Genomic DNA, 19,823 nt, shown 5'->3' on the forward strand with positions numbered 1-19,823 from the left:
TCCTCCAGTACGCAACGCCTCCAGGCAGATGTATGCGAGTGTTGTCTTTCAGCACGGGTTGCCGCTGTGATTCTGCCTCGGAACTCGTCTCCCGCTTCGTGTCCTCTGTGGCTTCTCGCTCCTTCTTCCTCATTCAGGTTGCAACCACCTCTTCCTATCCTTCCACACCATGAAGCATAGCAAGGCACACAATTATTAAATCTCATGCACAGCTGATGATTCTTTGAACTATTATGCATCTTTAGCTTAAGGTTGTTCCAATTGCTCATTGACTCTTCACTCTTCTTCGTCCACTCTTCTTCGTCCATGTACCATAGGTACTATGGGAATTGAAGTCCAATTTGTTTTCAAGATTTCCAAAGCAATATTGTTTCAAATGCTTGTTGGATTTGAGTTTGTCAGAAACAGGAGTGGCTATGTGAAAATTAGTAGTTGCACTACTTGGCTCCACTCTACAATATGCCAGTGTTTCAGAAAGATTGGAAGAATCATCTGTTAATGGAGTTACCACAATCCCTCCTTCCTGATATGCGTCTCCTCCCAGATGATCCTCCCTCAAAATGCCACCCTCAGGGTCAGGATCAGGTAGCCACTGCCTTCCCCACTCCATATGAGAGGTGGCCAATACTGGGGGTTTCAGTGATGATTTCAAAAGATTAATTGCAGCAACCAAGGACACTTGAAAATGGATATTGGAATGTTTTCAAGTAATGTACTGCCGTTTCTGTAGTCCTTATCCCTTCACTCTTTAATAATGGAACAATCCTTTTATTTCTGAAGTGCACATAGTAAACTATTGTCAGTGGTTACCGAAAGCCATATCAAACAGCTGTCGAGATTACCTGGCTTCCACTTGCAAGCGCATGTAGCCATGGCACAAGCAGAGATTTCATAGATAGACGAATAATTATTGTCATCGCTGCTGTGACTTTGGAATTCACCATGAAGAGCAGTGCCTGCCTACCTGTGACCTCCAGCTAAATAAAACATGTTAATCGTAGCGCAAATGTTTCTTTTCCCACCTTTTTGGATCCTGTTGAGTCAGACTCTACTTGCCCTGTGTCTGACACTGAGCAGGATTCCACATAAAAAGATTTGGCTGGACTATTATCACCTAGTTTGATCTTCCCAACTGCTGCTCTGCAGTTAATTGTAGAAGGAGGCAGCACGGTTATTGAGTAGTGCAGTGTTTCTTTGTGCACCCATGTTTCCCACTTTGTTCTCACCTCCATCAACTCACGATACTGCCCTCAGTAACATGGTGTAGCCAAAAAGTTGTTTCCTAGGTGAAGTAACATCTTTGAAAATTAGCATTTGGCTATTAAGGATATAGATTGCTATCTTGCACGCCTAGTGCTCTTGCGCTTTGTATTTTGGACCACCTGTGCAGAAGGATTGTGTTTCATGAGATGAACAAGTTACTTACCAACTGTAACGCTCTTTCGATTGGGGGTTCCTCCCACGTATTCCTCATCTTATGATATTCGTATCCCAGCTCTGCTGCTTCGGAATTCTTTTTTCACCAGGGGGTGCTTTGTTCGAGACCGGGGAGTCGAAGTCCCTCGAGGGCCACCGTCGACGTTATACGCTGTATAAAGGGCTTGAGCAGCGTCCGTTACCTCAGTTCTGTTTTTACGGTGTTCATGGTCGCATCAGTTGATCAGGTTTTAAGTCATCAGGCTCTTAAGTTAGAGTGCAACTGGCGTAAACTGTACGGAGGGGTAGGTTGGGAGGGTCGATGAGGAATACGTGGGAGGAACATCAAATCGAAAGAACGTTACAGTTGGTAAGTAACTTGTTCTTTGAATGGATTGTGTCCTCCCACGTATTGCTCATCTTATGATAGAATCCCATAGCAGTGGTTATTTAGGAGGTGGGAGTACTAGAAATTTAATTATGGACTGAATGAAGGACAGCCTTTGCGAATAGTCCTCCTCGATATTAAGTAGAGTCCAAGCAGTGATGCTTTATAAAGGTGTGCATTGACGACCAGGTGGCCGCAGCACAAAGATCATACACCGGGACGCTCCTCTGAAGAGCCGTGGAAGTTGCCATGCCTCTGGTTAAGTGAGCCCTTAATACAGCTGGAGGCTCTTTCCCAGCATGTTTATAGCATTCAGAGATTGCTAGATTTATCCATCTGGATAGAGTTTGTTTAGATACTGCAAGGCCCAATTTGTGCCCAGTATACCCAAAGAATAGTTGGTCACATTGTCGGAGATTTGCCAATATGGAAATATAGAAACTGAGAGCCCTTTTTGGGTCCAGTCTATGCAACCTTTCCTCTTCCTTACTAGTGTGAGGTAGAGGATAAAAGGAAGGTAAGACAATTTTTTGTGACAGATGAAAATCCGACACCATTTTAGGCAAGAAAGATGGTTTGACTTATTTAATAACCTTGTCCCTATGGAAAATGGTGTGAGGAGGCTTACAAGACAGTGCCTGCAACTCACATGCTCTGCGTGCTGATGTTATAGCCACTAACAGAATTGTCTTAAGAGTGAGCAGTCTTAATGGGCAAGAATGTGAAGGTTCGAAAGGAGCACACATGAGAAATTTTAAGACTAGATTGAAATCCCAGATGGGCACCTGAAAAGGTGTCGGAGGGTATACATTTGTCAACCCTTTCAAGAATTGAATGACTAAAGGCATTTTAAAATAGGACACCTCTTCCGAGGAGCGCTTAAAGATAGATAGCGCTGCCAAGTAACCTTTTATTGTACCAACCTGGAGCCCCAAATTGGCTAAGTGTAAGAGAAAAGAAAGTACTGTTGGAGTATTACAAAGAAATTGATCCACATTCTTATCCCTGCACCAGTTACTGAACTTGTTCCATCGACACTGATACAGGGATTTTGTTGCTGGCCTTCTAGCCGAAAGCAAAATCTACATTACGTCATCCGGGAGGTCCCAATCCTTATACCTTAGCCTCTCAGAAACCATGCATGAAGGCTGAGTGTCTTGACCTCTGGATGGAGAACCCGACCTTCCTCTTGCCAGAGAAGATCCTCTCTTTGTGGAAGACGTATTGGAGGGCAGATGGATATGTCCAGAAGGTCCGGGTACCATGTCCTCCGGGCCCAATCCGGGGCAATTAGGATCATGGTTTTCCTGAACTTTCTTAACCTCATGATTACGTGAGGAATCACGGGGACTGGAGGAAACGCGTAAAGGAGTGCAAATACCCAGTCGACTATGAACACGTCCCCTAGAGCTCTTCTTGAAGGAAATTCCCTTGAGCAGTACAGTTCACACTTCCGGTTGGCACCGGTCGCAAACAGATCCACTTGAGGGGTTCCCCAAAGGGCGAAGATCTCTTGAAGGACTTCCTGAGCTAGTTCCCATTCGTGGGATACTGTGCTCTGCCTGCTCAGAGCGTCCGCCGCCGTGTTCAACTCTCCGGCTGGGTGAACTGCCGATGGAGAGATTCCTTCTTGCATTGCCCAGAACCAGAGCTGCATTGCCTCTCTGCACAGTGGAAGTGATCCTACGCCTCCTCTTTTGTTGAGGTAGTACATGGCCACTATGTTGTCGGTCATTATCAGGACATTCTTTCCCCGTAGAGAGGGCAGAAAGGCCTTCAGCACTAGTCCGATTGCCGTCATCTCCAAAAGGTTGATGTGTAATTTGGACTCCGATGGAGACCAACGACCACTGATTGTCAGATCATTGATGTGGGCTCCCCAGCCCATGAGCGAGGCATCCGTCACTACCGTTATCTCCGGCCCTGGTTGCCAAAAGGGTTCCCCCTTGAGGATATTGTCCTTGCAAGCCCACCATAGGAGATCTTGAGCCACTTTGGTCGGGACTTGTAGAAGATCTGACATCTTCCCTGAAAACTGGGACCATTGAGTCCCGAGGGCCCATTGAATGGATCTCATCCTCAATCTGGCCTCTGGCACCAGAAAAATGCAGGATGCCATGAGGCCTAACAGCCTTAGAAAGTTGAAAGCCGGTAGATGTTGGGCATTTTGAAACTTCATTACCATCTGCAGAATGTGATGAGCTCTCTCCTCGGGAGGCGAGGCTTTCCCTGAGGAAGTGTCCAGGATTGCTCCGATGAATTGGAGTTTTTGGCTTGGAATCATTTGCGACTTCTTGTAATTGAGGGAGAAGCCCAGACTGTGTAAGAAGTGGCAGGTCAAGGCCAGATGTTCCTGGGCTCGTTCGGATGAACTCGCCCTGATTAGCCAATCGTCCAGATAAGGGTAGACGTGAATTCCCCTTCTTCTGATACTCGCTGCCACGATCGCCATCAGTTCGGTGAAAACCAACGGGGCGGGGGTCAGCCCAAATGGTAGAACCCGAAACTGATAATGAGAACCACCAATTGCGAACCTCAGGTACTTTCTGTGCTTGCGATGGATTGGCACATGAAAGTAAGCATCCTGAAGGTCCAATGAAACCAGACGGTCCTGAAGCTGAAGAGCCTGAAGGATCTGAGAAAGGGTCACCATCTTGAACTTGTCCTTCCTAAGGAACTTGTTCAAGCTTCTGAAGTCCAAGATGGGTCTCAATCCTCCGTCCTTTTTGGGGATGAGAAAATACGGGGAGTACCAGCCCTTGTTCCTCTCCGCTAAAGGTACATGTTCTATTGCACCTTTCTCTAGCAGGGTTAAAATCTCCTGCACAACGAGCGGGTCTGGAATTTTTACAGAGTTGGCTCCCAGTGGATGATCTTGAGGTCTTTGGTGAAAAGGAAGACAGTACCCATGGGTCACTATCTCTAGTGCCCAGGCATCTGACGTAATGCCCCGCCATTCGTCCAGATAACTAGTGATTCTGCCTCCCACCGGTGTCTTGTGGGCGAAGACCTCAAAGTGGCTTTGCAGAGGCTGCAGCAGTGGCTGAGGAGGTATTAGCCGCTGCTGCGGCTGATCTAGCACCTCTCCCTTTTCCACCACAAAAGGATTTTCTCTGTTGGCCTATGACACTGGCCTGCCCCCTCCCTTTTCCAAAAGAGGAATAGAAGCGAAAAGGGCAACTCTTCCAGGAAGATGAGCCGGCATAAGAGTGTTGTTCAGGTTGCCTTATAGCGGCATTAAGTGATTTTGCTGCCGCTTTCGAGGTCTGCAGCTTCTCCAAGCTTTCATCCGCCTTGCTGCCAAACAACCTTAAGCCATCAAAGGGTATATTAAGGAATCTAGATTGCACATCAGGTGCAAATCCAGATTTTCTTAGCCATGCAAATCTGTGCAGGACCGGGCTATATGCCATGGACCTGCTTATACTATACGCAGTGTCCAATCCTGACTGAAGGCATTCCTACATAGCCCCTTTACCATCCTTTACTATAGCCAGGAAACCATCCCGTTCCTCACCTTCCGGGATGCGTTCAGCCGCTGATTACATGCAGTCCCACAGGGTATAACTAAATCTTGCTAATGTGCAAGTGACATTAGTCGATTTAAGGGCCATGCTGTCCGAAGAAAAAGCTTTCCAGGCCCAAGCATCAACTTTTTTATCGTCCCTGTCTGGTGGTATTGATGGGTAAGTTGATTGCCTAGTGGAGGTTGCAGCTTGAACCACAAAAATTTCAGGAGACTGGTGTTTGGATAAATATTCTGGATCTGATAAAGCTGGTCTATATTTTGGTACCAGTTTCTTATTTACTGCAGAAATCGAATCAAAAGTATTCCAATTTATCATTACCCTTTTTTGCAGTGCCTTACGGAAAGGTAGAACAGGATCTTTTAAAGGACCCTCACTCAGGATGTCAGTCATGTCATCCTGGTGGAAATCCGGGGAGGCTGCTTTCCAACTCATAAAATCAATGACCCTTCCCATAAGATTCCTATAGCTGGGATCAGCATGATCTGTAGGATCTGGTCTTTCAAAATCCACTTCAGGTGAAGTGTCTAAACCACTGGCATTTTGGAGACAGTCATAAAGGTCTGTTATTTTAGACTGTGGGTCCACTAGTTCTTCAGGGACCTCTCTGGCTCCAAATCTAACTCCAGTTGGAGTGACAACCTCTTCAGAGGAATGTTCTTCATATACAGATGACATGGATCTAAAAAATTCCTGTCTAGGTTGAGGATGGAAAGCCTTTCCAGGTAAAGGTAGAATTGGTCTAGGTACGGACAATGGCGTCGACTTGGGCCTTGGAATCAAAGAAGGCCTTGATAAAGGCGTTGAAGGCGTCGATGGGGAAGACGCTGGCTTCGACGGTGTCGAAGGAGGCTTCGATGCTGTTGAAGAAGGCTTTGATATAGCTAAAGGTGTCGATGTCATCTTCATCAGCAGCCTCGACGCTATGGTCATCGACGGTGTCGAGTCGAGTTTTGACTTCGACGTCGATGCCGCTTCCGCTAGCCCGATTTATGCACCGGAGGCTTTGATTTAGTACGAGGCGTCGGGGAACTTTCCCTTGAAGACACTCTCGACTCTTTTTCAACTCTCGCGTATTTAGGTCTTTATTTTCCTCTGTCACTTTTAGAGTGGTTAGAGGCATGATCACTACGGGGCAACTTCGAGGGGGTCTGGGCCTCTTTCTCGAATATTTTTAGCATCTAAGCCCTGAAGGCCTCCCATTTTTCTGCGGAATCGTGCTTTGATAGGTAAGTCACTCTCCTCTCAGTGGAGGACGAGGAGGAAGAAGATCTATGACATTGTTTTTTTTACTTTTTATTCGAAGACGAGGAAGATTTCCTCGAGCGACTCTTTGATCTTGACCTCCTTGACTCGTGACGAGATTTTCGACTGGGTTCATCCGAATCCTTTTGTCTTTTCGAAGACTTATATTTCTTCTCCCCCACCGCCAGCTTAACTCTGCGTTCCCTAAGAGCCTTATTGGACATGGCCTGACAGGACCCGCACTTGTCAACCCGACGGTCTGGGCGGAGGCACCAGAGGCAATTCCGATGGGGGTCGGTTCTAGACATCTTCCTGCCACACTTCAGACATTTTTTTAACCCTGTCTTGGCTGTGGATGGAGTAGAAGACGAGGACATTGTCGAAGAAATTTCTGATGCGCCGTTCGCAACACGAAGCAGTTGCGTCGTAAAAGCGGAACTTAGGTAACGGACACTGCTTGTGCCCTTTATACAGCGGATGACGTTGACGCTCGACGGCGGCCCTCGGGGGACTTAGACTCTGCGGTCTCGGACACAGCGCCCCCTGGCGAAAATGTTTTCCAAAGCAGCAGAGCTGGGATACGAATATCATATGATGAGGAATACGTCTGAGGACACAATCCATTCGAAATAGAAAATATTATTTAAAAAAATGCTTACCAATCTCTTTTGTTGAAGTTGTTCTCTCAGTATTCGGTCTTCTGGCAAAGCATCACAAAGCAGGAAATAATTCTCCTGTTCTTCTATTGAAGAGAAAGGAATTGTGAAGAACAATGTTATAACTGACAAGGATAATATTTATTTTGCTTATATTAGCTCAAGAGCAGAGACTATACAATCATTTCAGATAACAGCACACCAATGCTTCTCTTGCGTTTTCCCTCTCAATCCCACTAAGCGCCCCGCCTCCCAGCCTCTTTCCTCAAATCCACCACAGCACCTGGAGACCATGAAAATGGCAGCGGTGTGCGGTATAATTCACAAAACATAAAAAAAAAAATCCAAATTTAATACTGATAAAAGTGTATTAAATATACTAGAATGCGGCCAGCTTATTAGGCAATTCTTAAGCAGTGAGTAGGTCAAGTGATATCTAGCGTGAAAAGAGGGGAATTTCACTCCTCTCATCAAGACAAGAACCTGAGGAGTGTTCCTTTACACTCCTCTTGATCCCACCATTTAAGTGCCACTAGCACTTCCTTTAGTGTCTAGATTTGTTGGTAATTCATTCATCTCAGTAGCAATATTTGTGATGTATTCGTTCTTCCTCTCACAGATTCCTCATTCTTCACAAAAGATCTAAGCAAGACTTGATCTGAAAATCTGTAATAAAGCAAATAGTGGCCTTTCAGTATCACTCTGTCATAGTGATCATGGAATCATTTGAAGATGTGACATCTTGAGGACATACAGTAAAAGAAAAAAAAAGAAAACAAATAGGGTAAACATTTTTAAATAAGTTCTTACCAAGTAAAAAAGGGCAGAATCCAACAAACAGGAACTACAGACAAACTCATTAATGGAACAAACCACAGAATTACTAGACACGGAAATCCTTCAAGCGGGCCACATAGAACTTCAAGGCACAAGTAACATCCAGCATATGCAGTGACTGTTCAGCAGCCGAAACAGGATTCGGGAAGAAGACACAAAGTACCAAAGGTTTGTTAAGGTGAAACCCAGACGGAACTTTAGGCATGAAGGAGGGGTGAGTGGCACTACCCTAGTAGGTTGCAATGACAAGTAGGGTGCTTTGCAGGAAAGAGCTTGAATCTCCCCGATCCTCCTGGCCAAAGTGATTGCTACCAGGAACCAGCTTTCCATGAGAGAAACTTGAGAGGAGCACTGTTAGGCAGAAACCTGTGCAGTTTCCTTAGGGACCACGGCAAAAAGTTTAAGACCACAGAAGTAAGCAGTAAACCCAATTGGTAGCAGTCTGTACCACCCAGATTTACCTGGTAGCTGTGGCTGAGCAGTCAGACTTCTTTTAAGAAGAGTTAGGCAGTATATAAAGTATACACAATAGGGCTAAAAATACAGTAGAACAAGCAAACACTGACCAGAGCGTTGGTATAAAAGTATATAATTATTTATTTAGAAACACTTATGAAAATACACTTGCACTAATATATCAAGCAAGTTCAAACACAGTCACTATCTATAAGTATATACACCTCCCTAGTTAATTATTCGACAAGTCTAGGTTAGGACACCACTTATTTAGCAAAACTGAGGTGAGCGTGTAACCGTAGATGGCACTCCAATAATTTGTTTAAAAAGGGAGAGAAAGGGCAGAGTAGGAAAATAACACAGTACCAACACTTTTAAGAAACCACAGCAAGTCAAGAAAGGCAGGGTCTACTGTAGAGCAAAATGTTCATAGGCCAGGCCCACTCTTGGAGAGAGCAAGGCGGAATGTGCCCAAGATCACACAGTGGAAATGCACTCAAAGTCTTTGCAGGAAAGTCAAAAAGAGGTTGGATCAGTCAGAAAGGCAAAGTTAGCAGGTCGGAGGTCAACCCAGTTGAGTCAAGGATTTACGGGACACATTGGACAATCTGTTGCAAGGGAGACCAGGCGGGACACAGTACCTGAAATTGTGAGAAAGCGCCAGCGGGGGCAGTTGTTCCTGGCAGCGGGTGCAAGTCGTGGCTTCATCCAGGGGAAGAGATGATCCCGACGAGGAGGAAAGCTGGAGGTCGTTGCACTGGCAGGGAAGAAACCAGCCGCTGAGTTCTCGATTAAAAGGTACAACCCTTTCATTTGCGGTAGTGAAGCGTGGCTTTCCGGTCGCTGGGGTGCTTGGCACGGGTGATTCGACCATGAGACGTTCCAGGAAGGCGAAAAAGGCGAACTGGTATGTCCCACCAGCTCAAAGGGAAGAAGACTCTCCTGGAAGAAGATCTCCTCTGTCGTCGGGAAGTGGCGAGTTCGTACAGCAGGGCTTCACCGGTGGTGTCGTCATTTGTAGATGGCTCAGCTTCTCCCCTCTTCAGATTCTTTAGGTCCTGTGGCGACTTCTGAAGTTCCAGTCCCCAAAGCCCTGCTTTTATGCAGAAAAACCCCCATTCAACAGACTAGCTGTCACTCAAACATGCTAAGTTTGAGCACAAGAGTGCGACTTGAGTTGCCAAGGCAACTCAGTCCAGGGTGCCTAATCCCCCTCCCACACATCCTGTAGATCCCAGACAGAGTGGCACCATTTGGAGGGTTTCTGTGGATGAGCCCGCCAAAAAGTGGAACAAAGGACTCGACTTGGGTTAAGTTTCAGAGGCGAACACAAACGCCATTTTAAAACCGAGTCCTGGCAAAAAGACCCAACCGGGGAATAAATATTAAATAAATAACCCGGCGGTATCTTTAACATTGCACCAAAAAAGTGGTGCGTTTAAAATCAATGGGAAAATCCCATAGGAAATATTCTGGTGGAATATTTTGCGTGGTATCCACTGCCACCAGCCAGAAACTCGACAAGGGGGGACTGGACAGTGCCCCCTTGAAAAACATACCCAGGGGCAATCGAATTACCCCTACCAGAACTTCCACAATATGATGGTTTGTACTGGTTCTGTTCACAATTTGAGACTAGTAAAGCCAATGGTGACTTTACATGCCCTGGGAGACAGTAGTCAGTCCCAGGGTATGGAGTCTATGTTTGGAGGTCACTATGACACCCCTGTGTTACTGCACTGAGGGTGCTGTGTAACACACATACCAAAAATACATGCAGCCCTATGGAGTAAAAGACCCCACTGCCCATAAAACACATTTACAGTCAAAGGAAATACTCAAATCATGCCTAAGAGTGGGAGAAAGAGTCTCACTCTTGGCAGGAGAAAAAAATAAACCCCAAAAATCCAGCAAAGCTGCTGGGGGACTCACTAGGTTTGGGAATTAGCCTTAACAGAGAATTCTCCCTAACAGCACGATCTAACGACTCAAATGGAGGTCCCATGAGCTTGGTGAGGACAACAGAGTTCCCACGCAGGAGCCTTTACTGGAGAGAAAGACCTAAGGAGACCTTTCATGAATTCCTTGACAAGCCTGTGTGACCATATAGATGGCTTCGTAGGTGAACGGGTGTATAGCGAAATAGCTGCCAGATGCACATTGATGGAGGCGTGGGTTAAGCCAGACTTGGCCAATGAGAGCAGGTACGGCAAGAGCTGAGGAGCAGACACACGCAGCAGCGTGATACCCCGAGTCCTGCACCACACTGTGAAGCGTTTCCATTTGTGACTGTAGCACGACATAGTAGACACCGCTCTGGCCTTGGCAAGAACAGGTTTACATTCCACCTGAAGGTTTTAGTGGCCAAACTGAAGGCCACAGGAGCCAGGCCGCGAGGTTCATGGACGCTGGATCATGATGCAGTATGGTCCCACCTTCTCTGGGTCGGGAAGAGTGGGCATCTTTGCAGTGGTCCAGGTGTCCCATGAAAGTGCTTTTCAACAAAAACAAGGCCACCAGGATATGAAGCCAAAAGGAACCCCCAACACCACAACAAGATAAGATGCCAAATGGGTTGCAGGATGGACATTTTCCACTAATTGATAGAAAGATATTACCTGTCTACAGAGGTCCAAAGAGAGGCTGAAATTGTCCCCGAGGATCACCATTAGGACCGAAATGCATTGGACACCCTAAGAACGCCTATGTCTCTGTAAAATAAACACTTGTGATATTATATATATATATATATAGATATATATATATATACACATATATATATATATACTCTCACATACATACATACACACACACACACACACACACATGGGTTTGTGTAAAAGAACTCTTTATTGTGAATATGAAGATATGAAAAATCGAAACAAATTAAATGCTTTTGTGTGAACCCTAAGTGATTTATCACACAGGTCCTTCCAGACTTTTGGGTCATTCAACCCAAAAGAAAACTTTCCAAATTCGCTTTGTGCTCCACTGTGCAAGTGGAGTTTTCTCTGGGAACAGGACCAAATTATTCCTTAGAATACCTCGAAGACGAAGTACATAGATAGAGTAGATATCCCAGCGGTGCCCACTGAAATAAGAGTAAAGCTTCATGGCCTGCACCACTGGTAGGTGGAGCGGGAAATCGTTTACCATATCTGGCGGAGCCACGCTGGTGCGTTGAGTATCATCTTGTAGTGGCATTGCTTCATTATGTTGATGACACGTAGCAGGAGAGGCATCGGATGAAAGGCGTACAGGAATGGACCGAATGGACCCTCCCATCTGAGTGGGAAGGCTTCCCCTAATCTCCTCGGCTGAGGAAACCTGCTGGCGAACTGCTTGCATTTGTAGTTCGCTGACGGGGCAAACAGATCGATTTGTGGATAACCCCAGTAGCGGAACAGGAGGGTTACTTGGTCCTGCCGCAACTTCCATTTGTGATGGGACAGAAGTTACCTGCTGAGGCTATCTGCTATGGTGTTTGTTATGACTACTCGGTCAAAGGGCACAAGGAACATGTTCTGAAGGATCACTCAGTGATATAGGGTTTGCGCTAGAGCAGGGGATCGGTTCCTGCCCTGCTTCCTGATTTAGAACATTGTGGTGGTGTTGTCTGTGAAGATTCTCACCACTAGACATTTCAGCAGAGGCAAGAACGACTTGTAGGCCCAGAACACGGCCCGAAGTTCCAGCACATTGATGTGCAGATTCTTCTCCTCCGGCAGCCAAAGAGCCCTGGCGTGGGACTGTCCGGTGTGGGCCCCCCATTCGTCTAGTTAAGCATCTGTGGTGACTGTTGCCTGGAAGTGAGGGGTCCAGAATGGGGAACCCTGTGTAAGATCTGAGCTCACTCCCACCATTGGATGGATTGCCTGAATTCCAGGTTGAGCGTCAACTTGTCTGACCAATTGCCTGTGGCTTGGTGCCACCTGTTGTCCAGCAACTCTTGGAGCAGCCTCATTTGCAGCCTGCAGAACGGGATCAGGTGTACGCAGGATGACATCATGCCCAGCAGCAATTTGATTGCTAGCATGGTTGCCGATCTGACGGTGGATAAAAAATGCACCTTCCCAGGATGGCCAGCACCCGGTCCTCCGAGGGAAAAGCTAGAGATGCCACTGTGTCGAGCCAGGACGCTAGAAACAGAATGCCCTGTGATGGCGTTCTGCAGGAATTCAGATAATTAATAGAGGATACAAGCTCCGCTAGTAGGCGTATGGTCTCCTGTGAGTGTTGCGTTGCTAGGCTCTGAGAACGTCATCGGATGAGCCAGGCGTCCAAGGGTAAGGGTAAATGTGTATGCCCCTTCCTTCAGTTGGTCTAGCACTTGCTGCAACGTGATCATCCTGAACTTTTGGGATTTTAGGCATTAAGTCCAGGATTGGTCGCCACCGTCCAACATCCCCATTTGCCCCCAACATCTTTCAGACCAAAAAGTATCTGGAGTATGCTCCGGAGCCCTGGAGTCGCAGCAGGATGGGTTCTATTGCGCCCTTTGCTTGCATGGCTTGCACCTCCTGGAGCAGCTGGGCAGAATGTTCTTCCTTCCTCATTACGGGTGAAATACGAGGGCATCAGCGTTCGAACTCCAGCGTGTGTCCTTGCTGCAGAATGTCCACCAGCACTCATTCATCTGTGGTGATGTTTTTCCAGGCATCGACCAAATTTGACAGACAGCCTCCAACTGGGGTGCGGAAGTGGGGGCCCAGGCCAAGTCAAGCCTGCTTAGTCGTTTGCGTTTTCCCCTGCGTGCACCGATGGTGCTGCGAGCCTCCTCCATATGCCTGGGATCGACCTCCATATGATTCTTGCACCATGGAGGGGGGAAGGCTGGCAGTAGGAAGTGGAGACGTATCCGGTGGAAGATCTTACGAATGTACTTCCTTGAGGATCGAATGGAAGAAGAGTGGTGCTGCTGCAGGGTTCGTTTGATGGCCTGTAGCGTCTCAACCACTTTTCAAAAGAGATTATCCCTGTTGAAAGGCATATCTACCACCTTGGCTTTAACACCAGGTCTAAAATTGGTGACTTTTAGCCAGCCTTGGTGCCGGAGCGCTACGCCATTCGCCATTTGGCGAAAGCCAGCATCTGCGACATCCATCACCACTGATGGCAGGATCGGAGGCCACCTCTCCCTCCTGAAACAGGGCGAGAGTTTCGATCCTCTTGTCATCTGGCAAGAATTCTAGGAGCGGGCCCAGCTTGAACCATAACTTCCTATCATACTGGGCAAGGATGGCTAGGGCGTTGGCGGCCTTGATGGTAGATGCTGCAGTGTATATCAGGTGCTCCCCAAATGCATCCAGCTTTTTCCCCTCTTTGTCTGGTGGGACCATGAACTTGGAGAATGGGTTTGCAGACCGTTTGTTTGCTGCGGCCGAGACCACTGAATCCAGAGATGGCTGGGAACGTAGACATTTGGAGGCCAAGTCTGGCACCCTGTATTTTTTCTCCAGCCTGTCCAGCTTCGCTGGTGTGGAGCTTGGGGACTTCATCAAGGCTATGCCCTCTTCCCATACCTGGCCTAGTAACGGGACAGACAAAATTGTCTTCCTGGCTGAAGCTGGTCTTTGGTAGAGGAAGCCTTTCTCCTTCTACTCTGGCACAAAATTAAAGAGGGTAGATGCCCTAGCCATCATGGAGTGGAATGACCCAACTTCATCTGGAGGTGAAGCGCTGGGGGTATCATCTGCACCATCTGGTTCCCCATCGACTGGGAAAGTCATCTGTGTATGTTGTGCTGGTATCCGTGTTTGTCGCAGCATCAGTCTGCGGTGCATCACCTGGCAGTGCCTGACAGGCCCGCTATTGGTGGTAGCCGCTGCTGTATCTCTGAGACCAGAGAACTGAGCACTGTAAAGATGTCTTGGGACATATCTCTTGAGGAGGGGTCCCTGGGAGGGCTGGTGCGCCTTGGCGACCCAAATCCTAAGGGGCCGTTGCCAGTGTCCAGGCATTCCTGTAGTGTCTCACCTTCGGAGGAAGTGTAAATGGCCAAAGGACCACTGGCGCTCTCTCTGTGACCTACCACCCGTTATAAAAAGACATCCGCCAGCGGCAACAGGTCTCCTGGTCTAGCCACTTCCCTTAGGGCTAAAGATAGGATCAGTGCCTTCACCGACTGGGTAGTGGCGGTCAACGAAGCAGTAGTTGTGGTGGAAGCGGTTGTGGCCATTGAAGGCAGCAAAACCCTTGCCGCAGGTTTGGACAGTGGTTTTCCTTTGCTCGTCGACGAGGTGGTCATGGACGCGATGGGCGTCCACAGGCTCGTTGATGAAGGGACGTTTGACGAAGATGAGCCCACTGCAGCTGATGACTGAGCCACCGTCGACAGGGGTCTGGTCAACCGAGTCATGGCCGAAGGAGCCGTAGACGATGAATTTGCAGATGTTGACGGTGCCGTGGATGAGGGCGTCGCTGAAGGCTTTGATGAGGATTCCTTTTAGTAGTGTTTCTTAGGTTTCTCCCGTGACGAAACACCATGCTTCGAGGACCTTATCGATGACACGCTGGCCACTGGCAAGCTCACCGCAGACTGGCAAGGAGACATGGAGCGCTTGTGTCCTGCACTAGGACCCGCATCTGCAGTGTCTCTAGCCAGATCAACCACCTGGCGCTTGGCCTTACGGGTGCCCTCTGGGGGTACAGCCTCGGTCGATCGCGACCTCTTACCCGAAGGAGAACGTTCTGGATGCCACGGCAGGTCCTCTTCCAACCACTCCACCAACCGTTGGTAGTGGTGCCTCTTGGTTTTGGCCGGGAGACTTCAGCAGATATTGTATCGGTCCTCTTCATGATCGGGATGCAGACAGTAGAGGGGCGGGTGGGTTGCATAACACTCTTTGGCCAGCAATGGGGGGGAATAACGTCAGACCGCTGGGTACTGGACACAGTTGGCAAGGGATACTCAGTGGAGTTCCTAGAAACACCTTGCCACCATCCACCTTGGATTGGAAGACTGTCCTCTGAATACCTCAACATACTGCAAGAGGAGATCGATATTCTTCTCCAAAAGGGAGTAATCAAACTGGTACCATTCTTGGAACAAAATCAAGGTGTTTATTTCAAAGAAAGATCTAATAATGCGCCCAGTGTTGGAACTGCACCCTGCAAACACGTATGTCAAACACCAAAAATTCAGGATGACCGCGTTGCAGGTCATCCCACTACTGAAACGAGGGGATTACATGGCAACATTGGACATGAAAGATGCATACTTTCATATTTCAATGTTGCCAGCGCACACAAAAAATACCTCAGATTCAAATTGGGAGACAGGCACTACCAATTCAAAGTACTACCATTCGGCATTCCATTAGCCCCCAGGGTATTCACGAAGGTCCTAGCAGTGGCCGTTACACCTCGACACTTACCTCTTCTTCGGCTCCGCCATTTGCCTCATGCCCCCCTAAACTCACTTTCTAAAATGAATAATTGGGATTCCTTAAGCACAACAAACAAGAAGCACAAGAGAGTTATAGCGCTTTTATGTGCGACGCTTTTTTGCACCTTTCTATTCGCAATGGCAGTTACTTTGGAAATTAGCGGCATAAAACTACAATACCCAGAAAACCTGACTCCTGTGTAGTCCAGAGGCATTAACATGGAGCCTCGTCTTACTATGGTTCCGCTTCCTTGTTCATTTAACCTGCGGCTGCTCTCGGAACGTTGCTTCTGTTTACAGTTAGAAGCCGGCACTGTTTGAAGTACCTACTTCGGTATTCCTTTGCTCTCTCGTCTTTTCTTGTGCACCAGACCATTTGCCTGAAAACGGACTCCTTGCTCATTGATTCTGCTTTTGTCTACGGCCCGCTCATGTACCAGACCATTTGCCTGAAAACGGACTCCTTGCTCATTGATTCTGCTTTTTTCTACGGCCTGCTCGTGTACCAGAACATTTGCCTGATAACGGACTTCTTGCCAATCGATTTTGCTTCTGCCTATGGCCCGCTGGTGTTCCAGTAACACTTATCAGTTCATGCACTGTTAACATCTCACACCTGCATTCCCTGTGTGCTGTCCTTCTCCCGAGATTGTTACAACGTCTGTATTACTTCTAGAAACACTGGTAAGCCCAATCTATATACATTCTGATTCCTGTGTTACAGTCTGTGAACTCTTCACTTGGATTAAGTCTCCTCCCATGAAGTGCATGTAAGGACGCTTTGCTGTTTTGCGCACCACCCCGAAACTAGAGCGACCCTCGTGCTGCCCGGGTATAGCTATCTTACTAACAACCCTTTTTTTTGTTTTATACTTTCGTTGTGTCCTGGATTCATCCAATCACTATTACCTCCACCAGTGGTAATGTCTTGTTTCAAGTTTACCCTCTTTGGTGGTTTCCCTCATTTAGGCGAGTACCTAATATTTCTTCTGCTTTGTAGGTTGCTTTCAGTCTTTATCATTGCATAAGGGGAAACTGCTCAGGTATTCCATTAGAGGCTACGGACCTGGGGAGGAAGGGATCTTTTCTGTTTTAAAACTCACCTCTTATCTTTTCTTTACAGCTGGGTCCGTGGCAGTGCGTTCTCCCCGCTCTTTTGAGTGATCGGTCCCCTTGTCTGGTACCTCATACAGCTGAGGGTCATATCATTTAAAAGAGCGATCTACCCTCACAGAGAGGAAGCTCGGGTGGAGGCTCTAACCCGAGCTCTTCAAGCAAATACCCAGTTCGCAGTCCTGGTCTGTTTCGTGCTAACCTCACCAGTGAGTAACAAAAACAGAAGGCACGGATGATGCTGATCCTTTGACCGCATTGGTTCGATTGGTGTCCGAACTTCGGTCCGATATGACGGTGGCACATGACGCTATCCATCAAAGGATCGACAGTCTGCAGAGTTTTCTTACTCCCCAAACTTTGGGTATAGATACGTCTGGTGCTACTGCCTCGGGTTCTGGTGCCCCTACGGCCTCTGCCTCAGGCTTCACTGCAGCCCCAGTGCTAATGGCTACACAGTTTCCGTTGGCCACCCCAGAGAATTTTCCGGAGACCCTGAACAGTACCGGACATTCCTTAATCAATGCAAGTTGCATTTCCTATGCCGGCCCGCTGCCTTTCCACTACAAAGGCTGCTTTTGTCCTTTCGCATCTTGGAGGAACGGGGGCAGCTTGGGCCAATCCATTGCTCAAATCCAATAGCTATATTATATATGATTGTGATGTACTCATCACAGCCATGACCAGGGTCTTTGATACTTGTTATAAGTCACAGGCTACAGACCTGGAGTTCCTGAATCTGCGCCAAGGCACGTCTTCTCTGTTTTCGTATCTTACCAGGTTCAATCAGCTAGCTGCTGAGACGGATTGGCCTGAAGATAAAAAATAAGCCGTTTTCTATAAGGGGTTATCGGAGGAACTAAAGGACATATTTGCTACGGTCCCGGTGGTTCCTACCACGTTTGGCGAATTGCTGGACTTGGTCCTGCAGATTGATGCTAGAAGGTCCAGAAGGAAGGGGGAATGCAAGGCACCGGTCCCCGAACCTTCCCCTCTGGACCAGGTCAGTCCGTCCACTTCTGCTCCGGAACCGATGCAGATAGGGGCGGTGCAAGGTCCTCTAACTCCTGTACAACGCGAACATCGTAGATCACATAATCTATGCATGTTGCGGTTCAGCTGAACACCCATTGAAGGACTGTCCTAAAAAGCCTGTCAAAAAGACGGAAATGCCAGAACCCGGCGATAGAGTCCCTACGCCGGGGGTACTTTCTTTGGACTCATATGGTGCTGTCTCTGCTCCTGTCAGTCTGCCGGTAGTATTTACTATTGCTGACACTACATTTCCTTCCCTGGCCATCATTGACTCTGGGGCAACCGGGAACTACATGGACTATGAGTACGCTACTCGCAATAACATTTCTATTTTGGCTAAGGCCCATCCCGAGGCTGTTCACGCAGTGAACGGCACGTCTTTAATCTCTGGCTTGGTTACACAAAACACATCCCTCGTCCATATACAAACGGAGGATGGATATGCAGAATCGATTTCTTTTGATTTAATCGAGGCTCCACAATTCCAGGTCCTTTTGGGCATCCCCTGGTTGCAACACCATTACCCAGCTATTGACTGGGCAAAGAAAACCGTGCAGTTCCCTTCCTCAGAATGCAATGAAAAGTGTTTCCAGAACACTAGTGTCCGCCCGGAGTCTTCCTGTCAGGCTTTGGTGGTGTCCATGTCGGTAATCAGAGCCATTTCTAACACTACAGAACCTACAATACCCTCTGAATATGAGTCATTCCGAGATGTATTTGACAAAGGGGGGGGCAGACCAGTTGCCATCTCACAGACCCTATGACGGCCCCATTGACTTACTGCCAGGGGCCAAGATACCCGCTGGTAGGGTCTATTCCGTTATTTTGCCAGAGGACAAGGTCCTGAAGAACTACATAGATAAGGCCTTAGCCACCGGTTTCATCAGACCTTCCAGATCCCCTGCAGCATCCCCTCTCTTCTTTGTCCCAAAGAAGGAGGGAGACCTCCGCACCTGTATAGACTATAGGGCATTGAACGCAATTACAGTGAAGAACCAGTATCCCCTTCCGCTCATTTCAGTACTGTTAGATCAGCTTGGTTCTTCAGTGGTCTTTACCAAACTTGATCTCTGGGGTGCTTATAACCTTGTCCGAATTAGAAAAGGGGACAAGTGGAAAATCACCTTCAAAACCCGATACGGCTTATATGAATATTTAGTGATGCCGTTCGGCCTATGCAATGCGCCAGCCACCTTCCAGGCATTTATGAACGACATCTTCCCTGATTGCCTGGACGAGTTCGTCGTAGTATGTCTAGATGACATTCTTATATATTCTTCATCCAGAGAACAACACACTAAACATGTGCAACTTGTTTTGCAAAGATTGAGGGAAAACCAACTATACGTCAAGGCGGAAAAATGCATTTTCAATTCCACCGAGGTATAATTCCTCGGTTATGATCTAACCAGCCAAAGGATTCGAATGAGTCGCTCCAAAGTCAGGACCATACTGGAATGCCCGTCCCTGCGTCAACTAAAACCTTACACTCTTTTTGGGGTTTTTCAAACTTTTACAGGCGCTTTATCCGCTCATTTTCCTCTATTGCTGCCCCTCTGACGGCATTCACCAGTTCCAAAAATCCCTATCAGTGGAACCCGGAGGCATAGCTGGCTTTTGAAACCCTCAAGGCAGCATTTACTACTGCACCGGCATTACAGCATCCGAATCCTCTTCTCCCGTTTCTAGTCGAGGCCGACGCTTCTGGGACTGCTATCGGGGCTGTTCGCTCGCAAAAATGTCCAGACTCAGGTGAGACCCAC

At 47.7% G+C, this 19,823-nt stretch overlaps 1 protein-coding gene across 3 annotated transcripts in view; it reads right to left on the reverse strand.

The window, feature by feature from the left end:
- The window catches only part of ZNF277 (zinc finger protein 277), a 415,867-nt gene that overhangs the window by 271,664 nt on the left and 124,380 nt on the right, over positions 1–19,823 (reverse strand). For all 3 annotated transcript variants that reach the window (XM_069627913.1, XM_069627912.1, XM_069627914.1), the window contains one exon: positions 7,236–7,318. In XM_069627913.1, coding sequence (XP_069484014.1) covers positions 7,236–7,318 — 83 coding nt within the window. The remainder of the gene's footprint in view (positions 1–7,235; positions 7,319–19,823) is intronic.

The sequence above is a fragment of the Ambystoma mexicanum genome, chromosome 12 (assembly GCF_040938575.1).
Source record: "Ambystoma mexicanum isolate Mex_15411 chromosome 12, UKY_AmexF1_1, whole genome shotgun sequence".
Lineage (NCBI taxonomy): Eukaryota > Metazoa > Chordata > Amphibia > Caudata > Ambystomatidae > Ambystoma > Ambystoma mexicanum.